This window comes from Psittacula echo, assembly GCF_963264785.1.
Source record: "Psittacula echo genome assembly, chromosome: 5".
Classification (NCBI taxonomy): domain Eukaryota; kingdom Metazoa; phylum Chordata; class Aves; order Psittaciformes; family Psittacidae; genus Psittacula; species Psittacula echo.
Genome location: NC_137739.1, coordinates 22,546,109 through 22,569,206, shown reverse-complemented (window position 1 = coordinate 22,569,206; position 23,098 = coordinate 22,546,109). Strand labels below are relative to the sequence as shown.

Below are 23,098 nucleotides of genomic sequence, written 5' to 3'. Positions count from 1 at the left end.
CATACATTGAATTCTTGAGCTGGCTTCAGAGCAAAATGCCTACTAGTAAACATTTTATTTTTTTATTGATACATGAATGTGTCAGTGTTGATAAAATTGAGGCTAAGTTTCTCTTTTTTTCTCCCCAAAATCTGATGAACTGTAAAATTAATCTTGTCTTCAGCACTGCTTGAAACTGCAGCTTATCAAAATGAGTGTGGAGAAATCATCGGTACAGCATGGTAAGTCAGAAAAACAGTATTTTATTTTTTTTTTTGCCTTGTAAAATACTGAAGATAGAAGCAGAAAATTGAAATTAGAACTTTCATCTAGTGAGAGTAGATTTAGGAAATAAGAACACACATATTAATGATAAAGAAGAGTTTTCTAAAAAAGCTTTTTTCTTTTCATGTGAAGACATTAAAGTAAGCAATCTACATTTAGCATGACTAGTTTATGCAAAATATGAACACACTGTCATTTTTCTCCTCTCTGTTTAAAACAGAATAAATAAAGAAATACCAGCAAGCTTAAACTGGAATCCCACTGGTAAGCTATGATCACCCTTACTTTATAGACAAGGGATTCAGAGCAGGTTTCTCCAGAAACAGCCTACAATTAACTTGGCCATAAAAAGGCAGTCTGATGAGAATGGAAACAGAAAGGCGTTCAAACTGCCTCGTCTGAAAAAAATAAATTAGTTCCAGCACACCTGACAGTTGCCACACACACAAAGATTCAACATCTGATGGCAGGAGTATTTGCAAGTGATTTCTGGAGCCATGAACAAGGAGTTTCCATTTCTTGAAGATCTGCAGTTACTGTTTACTAGTGTGACAACTGCATTCAATATGGCTTTACCTCCCAGCATCTCAGATCTCCAAGAGCCACCACTGATACTGCAAAAATTCAAACACAGTGCAAAGCAAGACAACAAAAGCCAAGACTAAAAGCCTTTGAGGGCATATTTTTTAGGGAAATGCTCTTCAAAAGGATGCCAGGCGTTTGGCGAGAAGAGCAATGCAAAGAGACTGGAAGTCTCTAGTTATAGAATACACTTACAGGAGCATGCTGGCATCACTGCAAGTGAAAACCACAGCAAAAAGTACCAACTACTTTATAACCTTCCCTCCTTTGAGTAGCCTACGTTTCTGGGACATTCTGTTAATAGGAAAAAGTTTACCACGTCTATCAAGCATTAAATATTTCAGTGGTACAGTAATTTTTGATTAAATCTCTTGGTCCACACAGCAAATCCTTAAATTAGTTGTGGAACTCATAATTGATTACATATCAAATATCATTATATATATTATATACAAAGTGCTTAACAAGAAGCAAAAATGTAAACACTAATGCTCTAATCTAAGCTGCAATTTTAGTTTAGCCCCTCAAAATAACAACAAAGAAGTAGACAATGCCTGTTCAGAATCCACAAGGAGAAATCTGTTCCACCAACAGAGCACAGGCAAGAGACTACATAATACATTAACTTCCAAATCTACCTAACTTATGTCCAGAAGCATATGCTATACTGAGGTTTGACTGGAAACAGAAGCATGTTATCTAAATATCAGCCTAAATAATTTAAACACTGTAGAGTTTTGAAAATGTTTAAATGTATCTGCTTGAAAAACTGCATTTGCCATTTCACCCACTATCCTCAATCCCCTTGGAAATCCTCTGCTCTTTCTGCAACCCTGCAATACTTGCCTGTGCAATTCTGACAGACTTACTGGCTTTTTTATCTCATTAAGCCTATAATTTAATAATTATTCCTTCTCACAAGTGAAATGAACAAAATGCTGATTGGACAAAAAGCACACAGTCCTCAATGTTCTCATAGATTCATCGTTTTGACCATCTGTGTCCTTCTCGACTCAGTGCCCAGAAGTCATCTGTCACTAGGAACAGCTCACGTGGTGAACAGAATACAATGGGAAATCCTTTATCCCTTAGCAATGCCTCACAAACTTCACGATGAGGAAGGGTAAGGCAGCAATCCTACAGGGATATGGAAATCATTCCAAGCGAATACCATCATCATTTCAATGTGACCAAGCAAACAGCATTATGTTTTGAATGATACCCTCCTTACCTATGTCACCCCTCAGTAATGTACACTGCGCTCAAGTGTACTCAAAAACCTATACTCAAGCAAGTAACAGCTCTAAAGAACAAACAGATGGGTCCTGGGCAGCAAGAATTTTGTTCCCAAATAAAGCCATTATATACTGTATACATTACCCTAGACAGTTTGGCATAATTCACTTCAGCTGGCCAATAGGCTAAATTGAAGTAACGACGATATGACTGACTGAACACAAAGTTACACATTTGGATTCTATTCCTAGCTCAATCACTCAAAGATCTGGCCAAATCACAGCTGCTTCTATTGCTGTTTTTTAGCTTTCAAACAGTCCCAGTAATAATGATCTTGGGCTCAATAGTACAAAGCGGCTCGAGACAAAGTTAAGCTTTATAGCAGACTCAGGAGTTTCTCTGGTAAGGCTTCACCTGCGAATGAGCTCTTAGTTTTGGCTCACCTAAACGCGGATATGCCCACAGTCCTGCTGCTATTCATCCACACTGCAGAAGTGTCTGTCTTCCTAAGCTGATTGCTGAGCAACTTTCTCAGTAACCTTAGGCACAGCCATTTACCCGCTATACAAGCTGGCAGGGGAGCAGTAATTGTGGGCATCTTAAAGAAACAGCGTTCCATTTAAAATCTGGCCATACCAACCTGTGACTGTACAACACTGTATCCTTTGAAGAGCCAAATAAGGTCCCAACATATTCCCAGAGCACAAAGGATATGTGTACTGAAGAACCAAAATACCCTGTTGTTCAAAGGAAACTTTGGGAGGCACGAGCCGCTAGCGAGTTTGCCAACAATACGAATAGAAAACAAGATACTATAACAGTTTCAATAGAGGTCACAAGTCTCTGGCCCTTTTCAGAAGCTTTGGAAATTGTAGCTAAACATAAGAAGATTCCTTACAATTTTAGGGAATGCCCCCCAGACTTAATCATATTGCAATGTAAAATTATCAGCATATATCTGTACAGAGCATAGAACAACTGTATTTCAGATCTGCTGACTATTCTAAATTGCTAAAACCAAAAAAAGCTCTTACTTTGTCATGCTGTTCAAGTGGCTTCTAAATATTTCACCACATGAACAGTAATCTCTTGCTGGTATAGTCAGCTTTGTGACCAAATGTTGAACCACTGCATAATCTCCCTTTTTTTCTGCTGCACTCTGTAGCATACAAATGCTCACTGCAATCAGAGAAGCACTGCAGTGAGCACTGTTACACAGTCATTAATCCAATCATTAAGTCAGTGTAGTGAAACTAACTATGTGCATGGTTAGCACAAAAGAGGGAAAAAAAAAAGCCAGACTGATGACTACAATTGAAAAGGTCAATATGAAATACAATACTGACAAAGGAATAGAGCACAAGGAATAAAGCATATGCAGAACTGGTGCAGAAAATGGCATCACATGAGGAATAAATATATACAGGCACTTAAAACACTGCTTAAGATGACACTACCTAAGCTACTTAAAAAGATAAAAGAACTCTATTTAAAAATAAAACTTTTATGTTCTGTCCCTTCCCTACCATCCAATCACAAAGAAAACTAGTATATTCCCAGCAGGATAAAATATGCTGAATAGAAACAATGTAATTCCATTAGTTATTTCATGTGGCTTCTGTTGTTTGAAACTATGTTCTCCCCATGCAGCTTCCCTCCTCCAAAAAAATATCCTATCCGTTCTTCCTATAATTCACAATAGCTTATTCAAACAGTGCCACATCCTACAGAATAGAACTTATTTTCCTCTGTTTATAGTTATGCAGAAACTGGGATTTTGAGAGGTGAAAACAGATGCCCACATGTGTGAGAAGAAGTAGGGAGGAAAAATTTAGACTGTACTTAAGAATACATAACCCCTTCTATTCTTAAAAACACCATTAACTTGAGACCTTGATATCCCATATAACGTTCTTCTATTATCCATACAGTAAATTAATGCCTTGAAGCTCATACTAATGGAAACATTTTTCATTTAGACTGGCAACTTTCTCATCCATGCATAGCTTATTCTAAGTCTCAGAGTTCATTTAGTTTCCTCCCAGAGTTAAATTTATTAAAAGAATTATGCACACCAACCTGAGCCTCCCTCAGCCAGGTACTTGTCCTTTGCATAGATGACAGAATCCAGCATTGACTCAAAGAGAAGGAAATAACCCTGTTTACAGAAAAGGGAAAGATTTCAGAAATCATCATGCTTCTTCTATAGCCTATTTAATCAACTTATATAGAGACTTTATGAACATATTTTAAGAACTTCATATTGCCCATGTACCTCAAAACGAGCCATCACCCAGAGAATTTCTCAATGGCAGCACTTTCACTTCAAAACTTATATTACATGAAGCACCATTTTTAATTTCCCAAACTACAAGTATCTAGCACCTACTAAATTAATAAACTATAGGCAACACACCAACAATTACCCTATAGTCCTACAATATCAAAAGAAATCAAATTCAATTCAAAGTGAAAAGCTGTATGGATTGATTTTTTTGTAATAACTCAGAGGCACCATACAAAGAAAATACCCAAACCCCAAGAAAATCCCTTCCCACTTCAAACTGCCAGTAACATTAAAATTGTCAGAGGAACACCAAGTGGAATGCATCTTTGCTGCTTTGTGTTTGCAATCTCGTGGTGCCCTGCGGCAGCTTGGGCAATGCTCACTAGGACAGGCAGAAATAAATCATACGCCGAAGACACAGGTTCTCTGGATGCTCTGCATCATTTAGCAGCACCTTAACTTACAGAATTCTCAGGATAAAAATGGCCAGAACTAGATTTACATAGGTTTTTTGGTGTTAATTTTATAGCAGTTTAATCATACTGCTATGCATGGTCAGAATAACTTATTTTAAAATTCAGTCAGCCATTTTATGAAACAGAAAATAATATTTCTTAATTCAACATTTCCAAGACATAAAATACCCCTATATAGCAGTATTAGATACAAGCGGCATCTTATATAGAACATACTTTTTCTCAACTACTTTTAAGTAAACTGCAGATTTCCAAGAGATACATAAACCCTTTGTTTTTCACTTCATTTACTTACTTTACACCCTTTCTATCTTCCAAGTTTGAGAACGATCCTCATACTTACCAAATCAACACATTCTTATGAGACCGGCTGCCCAGAGAAGCTGTGGCTGCCCCATTCCTGGCAGCATTCAAAGCCAGGTTGGATGGGGCTTGGAGCAACCTAGTTAGTGGAAGTTGTCCCTGTCCACGGCAGGGGGTTGGAAGTGGATGAGCTTTAAGGTCCCTTCCAACCAAAACCATTCTGTGATTCTACAATCATGCCTCTTTATTGAAGATAGCATTGCATAGGAACTGTACAGCTAAGAATACCAAGTTTACTCCAAGTTCATGACATCTTGAATGTTTATTTCGTCTAAAGCTCTTAGAACAAAATATTCTGCAAGTTCAGAATCACTTATAAATGTCACCATTCACATTGCAGCCTTACAGGAAAACTAACCTAAAAACAAAATTAGAACACAAGAAACTTGAAGCACAATGTATATGCATGCAACAAGAACATAGTTTGAAGAAAATGGAAATGCCCTCTTCTCAACCTGTTTCTTCCGGTAACAGGACAGTGCACTACTGGACATTCTTCTTCCAAATGTTGTGTGTTCTTCCACTTTACTGCCTATTTTTTTGCATGTCCTTAGAATAGGTCCCAGAACAAAGATTACTGCTTTGTGAGCAGTATTTTTAGTAAGCATTTGCAAAACAGTTGCAAAGACCAGGAGCTCCAATTGCACCAGGCGGACTTTATGCTTATGGCATAGAGCACAGAATAGGACCAGAGTTTTATTTTTTTACTCTTATTCTTACAGTTTTAAAAATAGATTATAAAAAAATCTTTTCAGATGCCTTTGACTGAAAATGAGTTGTTTTCACAGTATTTTAAATGTAACCTCTAGGACACATCTTAAGACCAGTTGTCACCAAGAGTCATTAAGTTACGAATCAACATTTTTACGGATCAGCTCTTCATTTATTTCTTCCTGGCTAAAATGCCCATCACTTACGTCTGCCAAACAAGTGCAAGAAGTACAGCTGCAAAACACACTTTTTCTTGAGAAATGCAGGAAACTGCCACTCTCCTTTCCCTGACCTTTCCAATCCCAGTTCTATCTTCCCCCCCAGCTCATTATAGCATTCCTGTAAGTTACAATAAGCCGTCAACAGTACTGAATTAATTCATTTATCACTTATACCAAAGCCTTTTGCTCAGTGTGCTGTGCTCATCTATAGTGTAATTTAGAACATAATTTCACAGCCTGCTGCCTCACCTGTAGGGGTGCCATCTGGAAAAAGAATTATACCCAATATCTCTTTCCCGTGATGCTGTGGGGCACTCTTGCTTCTACCCCAGTAACATTCAGGGGTTTGGTTTTTTTTAAGTGTGTATGAGCATCCTCAAAATTAATTACAGCAAAGAGATCTCTGTGAGCAGCACATTAATATTTCAGCCTTGGCAGTAGCTAAACTAAGACACAGAAAAGCTGACATGTTCTCTGTTTAAAGGCAAACTGAATGCAGAGCACATCTTAAAGTGTTACACTGTCATATGCGTTTTCTACTAAAAAGCTGGCCATTTCTTTCTCAAAATGAAGATCCTTATTTTTATGCTTTCAAAGCTCAAAAGAAATGGTTGTCCTCCACCCAACAACGAACATACATATAAAGTGATTTGGACAGAAGAGAAACACACAGCACCATGGAGTTACTCCGTTCAAGCATACGTCTGTCCTACATCATGTCCATCCAAGAAGTCAGCTATCAAAATGCATGAGCCCACTGACAAACTGAATCCAGAGGAATGTGAATATCCCTCATATGTGTATTTTGAGTTTAACAGAAAGGCTCACAAGACTTTAGTGGCTTAATATCTCCCATTGTTATATTTTCCTCTATTACTCAAATACACTACATCACTAACATTTATTTTCAAAATTACATAAAAATCTTTTACCAATTAATCAAAATATAAGTATAGGAAGTTCTTTTTTACATTAGTGCTTCAGTATTCATCATGATATTCTTCACGGAGAAAAAGAGACACAAGAACAGGACTGAATATACCACACTGTGTGGAGACTACTACAGAAAAATACTTTGTTTAAAACATAAATTAATTGAGATTAAATATGGCTCCTCATGTATAGCCCCCTTACCTGTTCCTATCAAATACCATAGTGAAACTTGGGTTTTTCTTCACTTACTTTTTACTTATTGGTGAAAGCTATATATATTTCAAAAAGTGGTATTAGCATGCTTACAATAGCAAGAAATAGCAGAATTTTTAGTACAACGGAGAAAACTTGTAAAGATAGAATTAAGAAGTAGTATTTACTTCAATAAGCATTGAGTTTTCCCCTGCCTTTTATTAAAGATCCCTTTTATGATTTGCTGTAACATAACTGAACCTGGTCTGGTACAACAGATTCCGTGAGGCCCAACACTTGAGTATTTGAAGAGATAAAAGGCAGCTACCAAATCTCTGGTCCAGATAATGGACTTATTTTGTTTTCAGTCCCTATCAATACAAAAAAAAATACATTAATATAAAAAAGTGCATTATTTTCTTAAACCAAAGTTCCTAACTGCAAGGTTTTCATTGGACTACAGAGTAAAACACGTTACAGAGGGTATTGTAAAACAGACTGGACAACGCATTCTGATTTAAAATATAAAAACCTACTAACAGATGCACAAAACTGATGCTGCAAACTCAGTTCTCTGAAAAACTACCTTTTATTTGACAAAATCACCTCCCCAAAACCTGTCGCACATTTAAATGAGAAGCGGCACCTACATGTAAACTTCTGCGTGCTGTGGTGCAGCACCTCATGACAAGCCAAAAAAAGAAAAAAACGGAAATAATTAATTACTGACAGAGCAAGCCCACACATTTCAAAACCACAGCTTGACTTTATTATTATGCATACCCTGTTGTGTTCTTAACTATGAGTGAGAATACCAAATGGGAAGATCTGAAGAACAGAAAAGTGAGACCCATTATTGGTGTTGGGAAAAAAATAATTCATGCAAGGAAACAATTCCTTGATAAAACCCATTCTGAAGTAAAGAAATTAAAGCATTCAGCCACGTCATATGCTTTTTACAGAGCATTGTTAAAAACACAAAAAAAGCAAAGTCCCATTTTTACACATAAAATTGTAAATTATTGCTGTGTTATAGAACACTTATATTAATGCACCTCCAAATACTAACAGAAACAATAGAGAATATTAGGACTACAGAAAGATTAGTAAGTGTTCAAAGAAAGCTAGCACAGTGTATCTGTCACAGAAACAGGGAAAAGGAGGAAGAAGAAAAAAGATGGTTGCAGTGTTTCAGACATGCTCACTTCCTAGTCCTTTTCTCTAGATCCTGAATAACTCCCATTCACAGCCCATCCTGGTATCACTTCAGAATTATTTAACAAAAAAAAAAAAAAAAAAAGGATAGGAAAAAGAAATAAATTAGCTGCCTGAGCAATGATATGCTTAGGAGACAAGAATACTGGATTCTAACATTGGTTTCTTTTAACTTGGAGTCCACTTTTTTCCTTGTGTAAAACTTTACTGCATATTCAGTATCATAAAGCATGCATGAAACAGCAACTTACGGGTATGCACAGTACTCAGAAAACATATTTGAGACAACTATCTCAGACAATTGTTTCTAAAAGTAATCCTCCTTAGAAGCAAGAAATGGCGATAATTTTCAAGTGAATTGAACTCAACCTCTAGCTTTACAGTTGTAGCTAGAGAAAGGAAGGGAAAGCATACAGAGAAAAAAACCTGCAACACAGATGCAGCTGGGTGAGAACATTCCAGAAAAGCATTACATCCACTTTGTTTTTTTCTGCAGTCACCCTTTCAATAAGCAGTCCACAAAGTTTACAATTACGTTACCAAAATCCATGAGCAATAACACAGCCACCTTGGCATGTTTATAGCAAATCTTTTCCTGCCCAGCATTCAATTTAACCAAAAACTAGCTTCAGCACTTTGCACAGCAGCTCTCATTTCAAACTTACACGCTGTATGTAAAATTACTCTAAATACAGTAAAACGTTATTGTTTCTTAAAATTTATTGTTTCTAGGGAGAATGCGCAAATGTGATCCTAACTGAGAACACATCTATGGTGTATGCATCTTGTCAGGACTTTCCCACCACCCGTAAAAACAGCAGCACATCCAAGTCAAAATACTAAACCCCTTATGAAATCTGAGAATTTGCAAACTGTTTTCAGGTCAAGTCACTTTACAAGGGATTTCGTCCCTTACACCAAGGTGCAAAGAAATCACTGATGTGGGTTCAGAAATGATTTGCAGCTAAGACTGCCATGAGGCAGTGTACACAAATAACTGTACCTTTGCTTAGGAACATCATTCATGTTAAGTCTGCAGTCTGACTGAGAAAATAAGATGCTTGTAGATGCTCTACAAGCAGACAAGCAGAAAAACGTTAGAGGCTGGTACCTGTAACCACCAACAATAATTTGTAGTTCCACAAACTAAGGCTTTCAAAAGTTTCACACATCAGAGCTACAGGCAACCAAGCAGGATGGCGCATCAGAAGCTTACAGCCCTGCTATAGAGTATCAAATGACCTTGGAGAGGGAAACCTCTACAAAACAAGGCCAGCAGTGAGATCTCCATAAAGTTCACCCATTCTTACATTCAAACAACCTTTCTCAAAGAATTGGAAGACATTTTACTTATAGAATCAGTTTGGGTAGAACAGGCTATTACTTGGCCATTCTTGTGCTCTTTCTGAAGTCAATGTGATTCACTGGGTGAAGGTGCTCTTTGGTCCACCTGCTCTGCTGCGTGCTGCTGGTTCACAGCACACAAGAAGCTCTTGTGCCAGGCTGGGCACTTCACCAATGTTTTGCTGTAAGGAATGCACAGCTGTCTTTGGGGAGAAAAAGTCTAAATAGGTGGCTTTACCTGGGCCTTCAGTAGTCCAACAGGCCCTCAAACTTCAGCAATCTACCTTTTGGATGTCAAAAGAACAGCTCATTACACCTACTTTCTTTCTCAACAGCTTAAACCCCGACATTCACACACTGGTTTTACCCACGTACAGTCACACAGATCTCCTGCTTATCGTCCAATTTTAACAGCACCAAACACGCATACTTCTGTTGTTTCAAACAATGCATTTATATGTCTTTATATTAAAAGATCACTGCTAGTTTCTCACATAGGCTTTAATAAAGTCACTGAAGGGAGAGCTGCTCATCATTCAGCCTCTAAACCTGGAACATGACAAATCCATATCCAAATGAATTTAAAATGGAAGTATATTATTTTGGAAGGTGACAAGTACACATGGGAAATATAATTTGACTCCATGTATCACAGTATCACAGTATGTTAGAGATTGGAAGGGACCTCAAAAGATCATCTAGTCCAATCCCCCTGCCAGAGCAGGAACACCTAGATAAGGTTACATAGGAATGTGTCCAGGCGGGTTTTGAATGTCTCCAGAGAAGGAGACTCCACAACCTCCCTGGGCAGCCTGTTCCAGTGTTCCGTCACCCTCACTGAGAAGAAGTTTCTTCTCAAGTTTAAGTGGAACCTCTTGTGTTCCAGTTTGTACCCATTACCCCTTGTCTTATCATTGTTTGCCATTGAGAAGAGCCTGGCTCCATCCTCGTGACACTCCCCCTTTATATATTTATATACACTAATAAGGTCCCCCCGCAGTCTCCTCTTCTCCAAACTATAGAGACCCAGCTCCCTCAGCCTTTCCTCATAAGGGAGATGCTCCACTCCCTTAATCATCTTAGTTGCCCTGCGCTGGACTCTCTCCAGCAGGTCCCTGTCCTTCTTGAACTGAGGGGCCCAGAACTGGACACAATATTCCAGATGCAGTCTCACCAGGGCAGAGTAGAGGGGAAGGAGGACCTCTCTCGACCTACTGACCACCCCCCTTCTAATACACCCCAGGATGCCATTGGCCTTCTTGGCCACAAGGGCACAGTGTTGGCTCATGGTCATCCTGCTGTCCACTAGGACCCCCAGGTCCCTCTCCCCTTCACTGCTCTCTAACAGGTCGTTCCCCAACCTATACTGGAACCTGGGGTTGTTCCTGCCCAGATGCAGGACTCTACACTTTCCCTTGTTATATTTCATCAAGTTTCTCCCTGCCCAACTCTCCAGCCTGTCCAGGTCTCGCTGGATGGCAGCACAGCCTTCTGGCGTGTCAGCCACTCCTCCCAGCTTAGTGTCATCAGCAAACTTGCTGACAGTACACTCAATTCCCTCATCTAAATCATTGATGAATATATTAAATAATACTGGTCCCAATACTGACCCTTGAGGCACTCCACTAGATACAGGCCTCCAACTAGACTCCGCCCCATAGACCACAACTCTCTGGCTTCTGTCCTTCAGCCAGTTTGCAGTCCATCTCACTACCTGATCATCCAGGCCACACTTCCTCAGTTTAGCTATGAGGATGCTGTGGGAGACTGTGTCAAATGCTTTGCTGAAGTCAAGGTAGACCACGTCCACCGCTCTGCCATCATCCATCCACAATGTTATTTCCTCATAAAAGGCTATGAGGTTGGTCAAGCATGACTTCCCCTTGGTAAAGCCATGTTGACTGCCCCTCGTAACCCTCTTATCCTTGACATGCCTTAAGATGGCATCAAGGATAAGGTGTTCCATCACTTTTCCAGGGATGGAGGTGAGGCTGACCGGTCTCTAGTTACCCGGGTCCTCCTTCTTGCCCTTTTTGAAGACTGGAGTGACATTTGCTTTCCTCCAGTCCTCAGGCACCTCTCCCGTTTCCCAAGACTTGGTAAAGATGATGGAGAGTGGTCTAGCAATGACTTCCGCCAGTTCCCTCAGCACCCGCGGGTGCATCCCATCTGGACCCATGGATTTGTGGATGTCCAGATTGCTCAACTGGTCCCTAACCCATTCCTCGTCGACTAAGGCAAACTGCTCCAGTGACCTGACTTCATCTGAGGTCTCAGGAGTACAGGGCTCTTCAGGACTGCCTCCGGCAGAGTAGACTGAGACAAAGAAGGCATTCAGCAACTCTGCCATCTCAGTATCTTCTGTCACCAGGGCACCCACCCCATTCACCAGTGGGCCAACCTTGCCTCTGGTGTTAGTTTTATCAGCTATGTATTTGAAAAAGCTCTTTCTGCTGTCCTTGACCCCTCTTGCCAGATTTAATTCTAAGGAGGCCTTAGCCATCCTAGCTGCCTTCCTACATCCTCTAGCAGCGGCCTTATATTCCTCCCGAGTGGCCAGCCCCTCCTTCCATGACCTATAAGCTCTTCTCTTCCACTTGAGCATACCCAGCAGTTCCTTATTTAGCCACGCAGGTCTCCTGGCTCTCTTCCTTGACTTCCTACGTGTCGGGATGCTCTGCTCTTGAGCTCGGAATAAGCAGTTCTTGAATGCCAACCAACTATCTTGGGCCCCTTTACCTTCAAGCAGCCTTGCCCATGGGATTTCCCCTAGCAATTGATTGAAAAGGCCAAAGTTTGCCCTGCTAAAGTCCAGGGTTGCAATTCTACTTGCTATTGTACTGGTCCTACCACACAAGATTCTGAATTCCACCATCTCGTGGTCGCTGCAACCAAGGCAGCCCTCAACCTTTACTGCTTCGACCAGCCCCTCCTTGTTAGTGAGGATGAGATCCAGCAGCGCTCCTCTCCTGGTTGGCTCATCCACCATTTGCATGAGGAAGTTATCATCCATGCACTGGAGGAACCTCCTGGACTGTGGCTGGGTTGCTGAGTAGTCCTTCCAGCAAACATCAGGGAAATTAAAATCCCCCACGACGACCAAATGTATACAAACTCATACTGCCCTATCTGCTGTGTAATATTTAAGATGCTTCTCCCATTTGCACATTTACAGGGAACAAATTTTAAAAAAAAAAACGAAAAAAGTAGGCACAACAAAGCAGTCTGTGCAAGTCACAGATCACACTATTAAGAGAATGCATCAGAAACCATTACACTGGAGAGGCTCTTAATGCAACACTGTACCTTTCACAATACTGTTCTATATGCCATCTTCCTCAAAAGGCCTGTTCTAGAAACATTTGAGGGGGATGCAGTATTTGTCCTCTCTGTTGATTCACACTTGCTTTTAATTTTCTGATGCTCCAGACACAGCTCTAAAGGAAAAAAGAAAAAAAAAAAAAAAAACCAAACAAAAAAAGCAGCCTATAGCACACTGGTCTTAAACATTGCCCTGTACCAAGCAAAACAAAGCTGTGGCTCCACAAAAGGGTTTGATGTTTACTAATCTAAATGCAGTTTCTTTTCTGAACAGCAACTTTTCATATTTTTGTTACAAAGAAAGAACGCTGTTCCCATTAGAATTTTCCTACTAATCCACGCAGATTCTTTAAATGAAGAGCTAAAATCCAACATACTCTTTTTTGTTCTCATGCTTCACATTTGCAACATTTTCAAGCACTTAGATTCAGATATTAACAAAACATTCCACGCTGGTCAGTATCATGTAGGGAAGGGAAACAAAAAGCAAATTCACACAAGAAAGCCAGACAAAGAAGAATCTTCATTTGCATCTAGGCAATATAATGTTCTTTCTGGACAGTGCTGGAACAGTGAGTACACTGTCTGGTTATCAATCTTACTTCCACAGCATTGTTCTCTTTATCTCTGTATTGCAGCAACCTATAAAAATGCTAACATTCCTAAATATTTAGAATACCCAATTAAGTGAAATGCACATGTCTGTATAATTATGACATTACAAGGGAAATTAGCACACAAATGGCAAACATGGAACACTCAATACTTTATTTCTAACAATAGCTGCTTTTGAATCCTTTACTTCACCTCAGAGGCACTGACTTAAAACACGACTTAAGCTCTTCAGCACCCAAGCTGCTTTTAAAAGGAAATCTTGGGCTGCAGAATGAGAAATAACATTTTTGGGAATGTTATTCTTGGTGCACAACTGATTAGAAGTTGCCCTGAGAGAACTATAATTACATTTCTAGTGAAGTCACTATCCTGTCAGAAATCACCAACTATAACAAACTATTTTTAAACCCATAGTTCAAGCCAACAGCTTAAGCTTTCCTTGAAACTAGTGACGTCAACACTAAATGAAGCTCATGTTTCAAGTAAGGTTCATTATAGTAGTGGACGAAAAACTTTTGTAGCTTTCCACCTCCCTGAAATACATAATATAAAAAACCCAATCAATTCATTTCCACCTTTAGCTGGAAGCTAGTTAAATAGATACGGATCCTGGAACTAGATGATCTTTAAGGTCCCTTCCAACCCAAACCATTCTATTATTCTGTGATCCATGGTGGACATGTGACCACTCTCCAAAAGGCTGCTGTATATAGCAGAAGAGACACAGTTTGTAAAACAACTACAAAAAACCAAGTGATTTAGAATGTAAGTTTCCATCACTGATCTTCAACTTGAAGGACAGAAAAACCTCTTCATTAAGTCCAAACAGTGGGAACTAGCATGAAAAAAACCCTATTTTGAAGTGGTTTTTGAAGGTCTGCAACATGAGAAGATTATCAGGAGGATATCAGAAGTCCTCAAAAAACATCACAAGGGGTGTATCCGACTGTATTTTTGATAAGGAACAGGCTTGATCAGTCACTACAAAGTTCAGCCTGGCATTGGGTCTTGTGACACAGATTTCTTCCTTAGAATCAATGGCAGGTGGCAAGCACAACTGTCTAACAGTCACAGAATCATAGAATCAACTAGGTTGGAAAAGACCTTTAAGATCATCAAGTCCAACCTTTACCCCAGCAGTGCCAAGTCCACCACTAAACAATGTCATGATTTGTGAACACCTCCAGAGAAGGTGACTCCACCACTATACTGGGCAGCCAGTTCCAATGCCTGAACACCCTCTCGGTAAGAAATTGTTCCTAATATCCAGTCTAAACCTCCCCCGGTGCAGCTTGAGATAGTTTCCTCTTGTCCTATCACTTGTTATTTGGAAGAAGAGACCAGCCACCTCCTGGCTCCATCTTCCTTTCAGGTAGTTGTACAGAGCGATAAGGTCCTCCCTGAGCCTTCTCTTCTCCAGACTAAACCCCCCCAGTTCCCTCAGCTATTCAAAATACGAAAGAAAACTAACAGGCAAACAGCTGAAATCCAATCGATTCCAGGAAATGGCCCATTTACACACTGCATTTCCTGCTGGCCATCAACTTCATTAAATGCTTTTAAAATCAGTCACTCCATTCTTATACTAAAAAACTGCACTGAATAGTAATGCTGTTTTCAAGCTCTAGATGTATTTGCACATTTCCCAGTGTGTATTCTCCTCATCTCCTTATCCAGTTATCCACACAGTCACGATAATCTTTAGCTGTCTTTGCAGACTAAGGGTATTTTACTCATCAGAATGATCGAGCTAGATGACTACTACAATATTTCTCCATTACTTTCACCTGAGCAGCTACAATACTGTGGCATACAGTACTGTGTAAACAGGCATACTAACTACTACTTAACAGAAACTTACTGCTGTACCCCAAGGAGCTCAACTGTACTTAGAGAACCTTGACTTGAAAGAGCATGAACAAAAGAGATCAAGAATTGTACCCCAGTAGCACATAATCTGTACCATTATCCCTTCTCACACTGTCAAGGACACTGTTGCAAGCATGATATATTTTTGGTTAAAAAATCGCATCACTTAAAGAATCATTTTTACATGAAGCAAAAAAAAAAAAAAAATTACAAGTTTTCCTGAAAACAATTACGTCCTGAAAGGAATATTCATGCACCTTACCATCCATTCAGATATTATCACATCCACTTTTTCCAAAGGCAGATCTACTTCTTCGACTCTTCCTTTGACTAATGTAATGATATTTTCAAGTTTATTTAATCTGCAAGTCACAACATCAACAAATTAGTTTCCATTTCCAATTCATCCTGTCAAGATACAATGATGTCTATATTTTGCCTTTCTCCTCCAAGAACTTTTTTGACTCTTCTCAGTTATATTTCAGACAGAATGATTCCGAGTAGCCAAAAAACTGCAGCAGATCTAGTGCCACGCAGAGGCAGCAGACAGTAGACCTGTGTACCTCCAACATGCTGTTCGTGGAAATGTGTAAGCTTTAGAAACCAGGAAAATAGAGAAAAAGAAAACTTAAAATTACACTTCTGTTCAGAGTCCCTTGTTCCCAGCTCTCCTTCTTTGACTCCTGTAGTCTATAGCAATTAGAGACTATTCATCACACTAGGACAGCAATGGAAATTAACTTCCTTGCAAAGCTGTTTTGCACAACTTGGTTTTTTTTATTTAAAACTAGCTGCAAAGTCACTGCGAACAAACATTCTGCCTAGATCAGTATTACAGCTATTCCACAATAAAGGCATCCTTCCCACTGTGATTGTGGCCAAAATCATCTGCAGGGTTTAGTAACTGCAGTCATCAGGTATTACACCTCATACGCAAGAAAGGGTACCACCATCCTGTGTAAAGAGGAAGGTACTGTGATATGACTACACCTTTTTAAACAAAAACTGCATGACAGTGAAATTACTAAATACGTAAATGCTTGAAATATAGTATATTTTTCTTGGCAAACCATATTAGTCTGTCTTGCACATACCATTATCACAACAGCTATTCTTAGTGACAGCAGAAATGTATTTCCATCCAATAAATTTATTTTTCTATGGCAGCTGTTATTTCTGCCCCTTCCCTCCCTATCTTGATATCTTACTCTCACAGCCTATCTGGCTTTCAACAGAATGTTGAATGGGCAGACTGGTAATCACATTAAAAATTCAATCTAGAAGACAATGGGAAAACAACCAGAATGAAGGGAGGCAAAGGAAAGGGTCAAAGGGCTACTTGAACATGTGGGCTGTTGGAAAGATCAATTAACCACTCTACATGAGACAGTTTTCTGAAAGAAGAGTAGCATTTTATCACTAATATCATATTTAACACAGTAAACAGAAGTAAACCCTGAAGTTCTAAGTGAGAAATAAAATGCTAAAGAGCTATCCCCCACAACCATATTTCAAGGACAGAAAGATTCCAGGATAACTTCCTAGATGACCACACACAAGGACATAATTTAAAACAAAGGAGGAAACAAATTCATTACATACTTTTTTTCAATTGTAAGGTATTAAAAAGCCCTGAACAAACCTATGTAGTTTACACACTGCAGGAAAAACTGATCAAATGCTATTTAGGAAGTATAATTCAACTTTCTGTTCTGGAATAACAATGATGAATGACAAAAAAAATCAACCCATTCAGTGTGCTGGAAATTTTATGGGCAGCCGTTAAAAGAAAAAGGCAAGCATTTAGTTACAGGTAAGTTTATTGTGTAACCTTGGGAAATAATGACTTCACTCAGGCACTTACTCCAGTTCACTTATACACATCGGTTGCTCTGTTTCTAGTCATGAACATGCTCGAAATGATTCTGAATTCTGGGAGGCGCAAAAGCTCTTTTGGGCACACACTGGAATCACTGTGGAAGCACACTGCAGTAGAGAGTTTTAAGCTACAGAGCTGTTTAGTATTCCAATAAATATTTGTTACTCTGTTACAGGTTTGTCAGCTTTATTCCTTTAGGAAAAGGAGATTTAACAAAACAAATATAAATAATTTTGATATGAACAGAAGACTTGAATGTGAATTAAATCTTTTAAAGCAGAAGGCATCTATCAAGGTGTACCTTACACTGATGGTTCACTGTGTACTTCAAGTGGCAATTCATCACTCTTAATGGTTTAAGAGTTTTGATTTGTTGCTTTTCTTAAAGGCCTGCTCGTTTCCTCACCAAGTATAATACATGTTGGCTGATACTTCTATTCTCTTCTAAGTAGTAACACGTAAAGGACTTTCTGTGCACTTGTTTGAAGGAATGAACAATCCTAAGTTTGTCATCTAGTACATTAGAAATAAAACACTATTTCACATTTGTGACTGTTCTAGAGATATCACAGATTCCTGAGACAAGTTCTCTTTAGAGAACAAGTTCTTGTGCCAAAAGCATTTGAGTCTAAGTTGCACCTAACGCTTAACATGGTACTTTTCTTAAACAGGCATTTATTTAATAGTATAAGTTTACAGTATCCGAATGCGCAGTGTTGCATCTCTACTGTGAAGTGGTAACTAACCCAAAAATTCTACCAAGACAACGTTATTTCTGTACAACCTCAGCCTGGATAAAAACTGTCACTCCCAAATTCTTCGGTATTTACCTGGACTTTCTCTTCCACAGTTGCTATTACAAAAAACAACCACAACAAAAAGCGCTACATGCCTCAGCTATCAACAGTACACATTTACCCTTACCTTTCTCCTATCTCATGCTAGGAAATATTTCCTACGTTTTCAGGTACCATTGCTTCATTTTGACATATACTCACAGTCACCCTTAACATCCTCTACAGGTACATTAGTGAAATGCGGAGTGAATACACAAACCATCAGATGGGAAGAAAGCTGCCTAGACCATAAGGATTACAAGAAGTGAGAGAAGGAGTCCACAGTTTAACTGGTAGCCAAGTACCACAGGTGTCCCTCAGCGTTCAGTGCTATTTCCGATACCAACTAGCACTCTTACCAGTGACCTAATAGGACGGAATGCACCCTCAGCAAGTCTGTGGATAATGCTGAATTAGCAGAGCACTTGATATGCTAGAGGGTAGGGCTGCTATTTAGAGAGATCTCAGACTGTAGATAAGGGCTGACAGGAACCTCAGAGGTCCAAAGGCAAAGGTGCAGATCTGCACTTCAGTGGGAATAACCCAGTGAAACAGTACAGATGGGATCCTGCTGATCAGAAATCAGCTCTGCTAACTGTTCCTGCTCTGATAAGGGGCCTGGTAAATAAACTGAACATAAGTCAGCAGTGGACCCTTGTAGCAAAAGGAGTCTACTGTCAGATATGCAAGAGGGCAGCAGCATGTCAAGGAAAGTGAGCTTTCACCTCACCTTATTTTGACACTTGTAAAACTGCATCTGGAAGCACAGTGGCCAGCTGTGGGCTTCCAAGTACAAGAAACACATTGACATATCAAAGCAAGTCCAGGGAAGGACATCAAGATGATGGGATGCTGGAGCACATGATACACAGGGAGAAGCTGAGAGAACTAGCTTTGTTCAGCCTGAAGAAGGGATGGTTAAGGGCTGGCGTGTGCCTCTGTTTAGGAGAAGGGTGAAGAGAAGACAGAGCCAGCCTCTTTTATTACAGAGGCTGGATGAGAGGTAACAGACAGACTGAAACAACAGAAGTTATGATTAGTTTAAAACAAAGAATGAGGCTAGTCAAATGAGACACTTCCCACAGAAGTTTAGACAGAAGAGGCAGTTATCTTCTGAAGGTGAACCTGGGCCAGCTATGACTCACTCTGACACAGAAGGATGGACCAGACACACTCCCCCAGGGCCCCTTTAACCCTATACTACTCCAAGACAGTTTACATGGCACTCAACATTTTTGACAGAAACAAACTTTTCTCAGCGACTCCGCAGGCAACATGCATGTGTATGTGTGCATGCTCTTAAAATGGGTTTGCATTTGGTTTTTTTTTTGCTTGGTTGGTTTTAATAACTTTCTACAGCATTATTTACCATCCTTTTCTTGGAACTTTTCCTACCTAATGATGTCCATGGCCTGATAGATGATTTCAGATTGGTCAACTCCAATCACTTTCTTTGCACCTGCTTTGGCAACAAACATGGAGAGTATTCCAGTTCCACAGCCAACATCCAAGACCACCTGAAACAAATAAAAAGAGGTAAAAAAAAACATCTTATTTCAGTTGCTTGATTTTCCTACATCTTCCTACATCAGTGAGATACCATACTCTAACAGAAGGAACAAAAGGCAGCATCAAGTCTTATTACATTCAAACTAAATGATCTTTAAAAGGTCCCTTCCAACCCAAACCATTCCATGATTCTATGATTCAGAGATATCCAAATGAAACTGCAGTTCTAACTCCACACCCTCCACTACCTTTTACAGATAGACAATGAATCAGACTAGTTCCAGTTGCAGATTCATTAAGTCGCATGGGAAACTATCACAAGCAATTATTTGGGCAGTAACTGAAAAGTTACATGACAGGAAAAAAAGGAAATTATAACCTGAGCAATTTTAATCAGTGAATCACTAACAATCATCAGCATTCTTACTGCTGGACTTCTACTTAATATAGTTACACATTACTCATGTGTTAAAAAATTCTAAGCACTAAACCCCAAAATGTTCTGAAATATGAAAATCAGTTTCCTGAATACAATGTAGTCACTCATATTGTGCATAGCATTTAAGCATTAACAGAATCAAAACTGTGAAGACAGACTTTTCCCACACAAGAGACCTAAATGAGAGTAAACAAAACTTACTAGAAGATTTCTAAGATGACATTGAGTCAGAATTACTAGTCATAAAAGTAGTTCACTGGAAACAAAAACTTATTTCACTGCCTCTCTAAGGAGATGCACAGCATCCAGTAAAAGGTGTCCTCACAGCTTATTACATTCATTCTTTTTTTCCAAAGAACTCATCAAATCACTCCCACACTTGAGAATTATAACCCCATTTTACAAAATATATCAATGCAGTAATACACCCTTCTGACAAACTTTCTAGCTTATGAGCTATTGAGCATTTGCTTGCTTTGGCACAACAAAAACACGCAGGTGCACTTTTAAATTCCATCTGACAGATAATATTTAAGTAAGTACTTGAAGGCTCTACACACCAGGTCTGCTTACCTTCCCTTGTGTACAAGTCTCTATGTTCTAATGCTGGATACAGAACAATGATTCTGAAGCCAACATGAATAAAAATAGCTGTTTATCCTTGGCAGCACAGTATAAGTAAGCTTCTGCAGTGGTGTCCTGGGAAGCAATGACCGAAGAGTTGACCACCACCTGCCTTGATAGAGCAACTTACAATTTGGAATCAGACTAAAAAAGCATTATGATTTTTTTATAGCACCTTCTGTAGAGGCTGGCCATGAAAGTTGCGGACAGAGTTATTTGTTCCACTTTGCAGCTACATTCCAATAGGAGTCAATTTTACAACTCATTCACAAGTTACATATGCATATGTAATGGCTACAGAAATCCGTAGGCTGAAGCCTCCTGTAGCCAGGAATAGAAGGTAAAAATCCATGTTTCAGCAGCTGTTGAAATCTCACACCCGTTAGCATTATCTATTCTAACACATTACCTATGGCAGTTAAAAAAATTGCTGAGACATGAAAGCTGGAAATCAGAGCCAAATATAGACCTAGGTTAAAGAATGATCTGGAGGTACAACTGCATGAAGAGAGCAATCACCACAAATTGGAAAAAAACCAAAACAGACACCACTTTGGACAGCTGCCCTGGTCACTTAAAAACCCAGATGGAACTCATCTGGCCTTAGGCAGGGGATAGGAGTGGAGAAAAAGGCACAGGAGAGAAAATACACAAGCTGCAAAACATCTGAGGAACAGAAAGACAAGCAGAATGATCACCAATTAGCCTAAGGTCAAGGGTCTATGGCTAACGGATTCTTGCAGTGATCACATATGGCCTCCCATCAGAGATCTGGAGCAGCCTGGACTGGCCATTTGACTATACCGTAACTCACTACAGCACTACACCCCTCCAAGCAGTCTAACCAAAACTGATATTCTACTTCTAGTAACAAAAAAATTATTTCAAATTCAGAAAAACAGGAGGTCAGGTATTTCCACCAATTAAATTAATTCCAGCAATGAACTTTTAGTAGGAACAATGTACAAAAACTGGTCCTTTCCCCATCAATATGGCACTGATGCCTGCCTAGACTTCTATAACAAAAAATAAGCACAGCAGTAGTGCTTCTCTAATCAATTCTTTTTCCATCAAAAAATACTCTTGCTTTAAAGTGGATCACATTTCCTTTTATAGAGTAAGGCCATCTCAACCACTCCGGCTAGGTAACCTGAATTGTCCTCATCTCAAGTATATCTGAGAGGTAGAAAATAAAGACAGCAAGCAGGATTTATTCAAGGTTTGGTGATTACTTTTGAAAACTGAGAGAACAAATTGGCTGGTTCTGAATAAAGTATGCATAATAAGCAGGCCTAGATATTCTGTTATCATCTGTCAACACACAATTACACCTCTTTGGGATACTGCAGATTTGCATCCAAAGCTAGTATGACCAACAGAGCTCTTTGAATAAGCTCTTCCCAACCCACCACACAAGTGTTCTTTGAGAAACACAAAAAACCATTGTTTTCTAGGGAGGAATACCATATGGAACTTCTAGGAAATACAGTATCAGACTTGTCCTCACTTTTTTTTTTTTAATTGACATCAAACGTGAAGGGAAGAGAGCCGATTTCCTCAAGTTGAAAGCTTCACTCATTAATACAGTTCTGAGAGCATAGTACAATATATAAACTAAGCAAACCATCTTAACAGTTCCTTCAGAAGTCTGTAACAACTGTCACTTCAAAGCTAGATCTCTGCAAAAAAATCCCATATATTCTGCATTACAGCATATCAAGTTGGAGCAACTCCAGAAGAGGCTATGAGGATGGTAAGGGGCTGGCGCACCTCCTGGACAGGCTGAGAAAGTTGGAGCTGTTCAGCCTGGAGAAGAGAAGCTGTGTAGAGACCACATAACAGCCTTCCAGTATCTGAAGGGGGTCTACAAGGAATGCTGGAGAGGGACTCTTCATCAGGGACTGTAGTGATAGGACAAGCAGTGAAGGGTTTAAACTCGAACAGGTGAAGTTCAGGTTAGATATAAGGAAGTTCTTCCCTGTGAGGGTGGTAAAGCACCGGCACAGGTTGCCCAGAGAAGTGGTAAATGCTCCATCCCTAGCAGTGTTCAAGGCCAGGTTGGACAGAGCCTTCGGTGACATGGTCTAGGATGAGGCATACCTGCCCATGGCAGGGAGTTGGAACTAGATGATCTTAAGAAATTAAGTGGGTCACTGGTCACCTAGATGGAAGCGGTTGGGAA

The 23,098-nt window shown here is 39.6% G+C and overlaps 1 protein-coding gene across 1 annotated transcript in view; it reads right to left on the bottom strand.

The window, feature by feature from the left end:
* The window catches only part of PRMT3 (protein arginine methyltransferase 3), a gene marked incomplete at its 3' end in the record, with an annotated part of 65,208 nt that overhangs the window by 28,658 nt on the left and 13,452 nt on the right, over positions 1-23,098 (bottom strand). The window contains exons 9-11 of the mRNA XM_080618504.1: positions 19,740-19,861; positions 15,892-15,991; positions 4,162-4,240 (exon numbers count right to left, since the gene is read on the bottom strand). Coding sequence (XP_080474630.1) covers positions 4,162-4,240; positions 15,892-15,991; positions 19,740-19,861 — 301 coding nt within the window. The remainder of the gene's footprint in view (positions 1-4,161; positions 4,241-15,891; positions 15,992-19,739; positions 19,862-23,098) is intronic.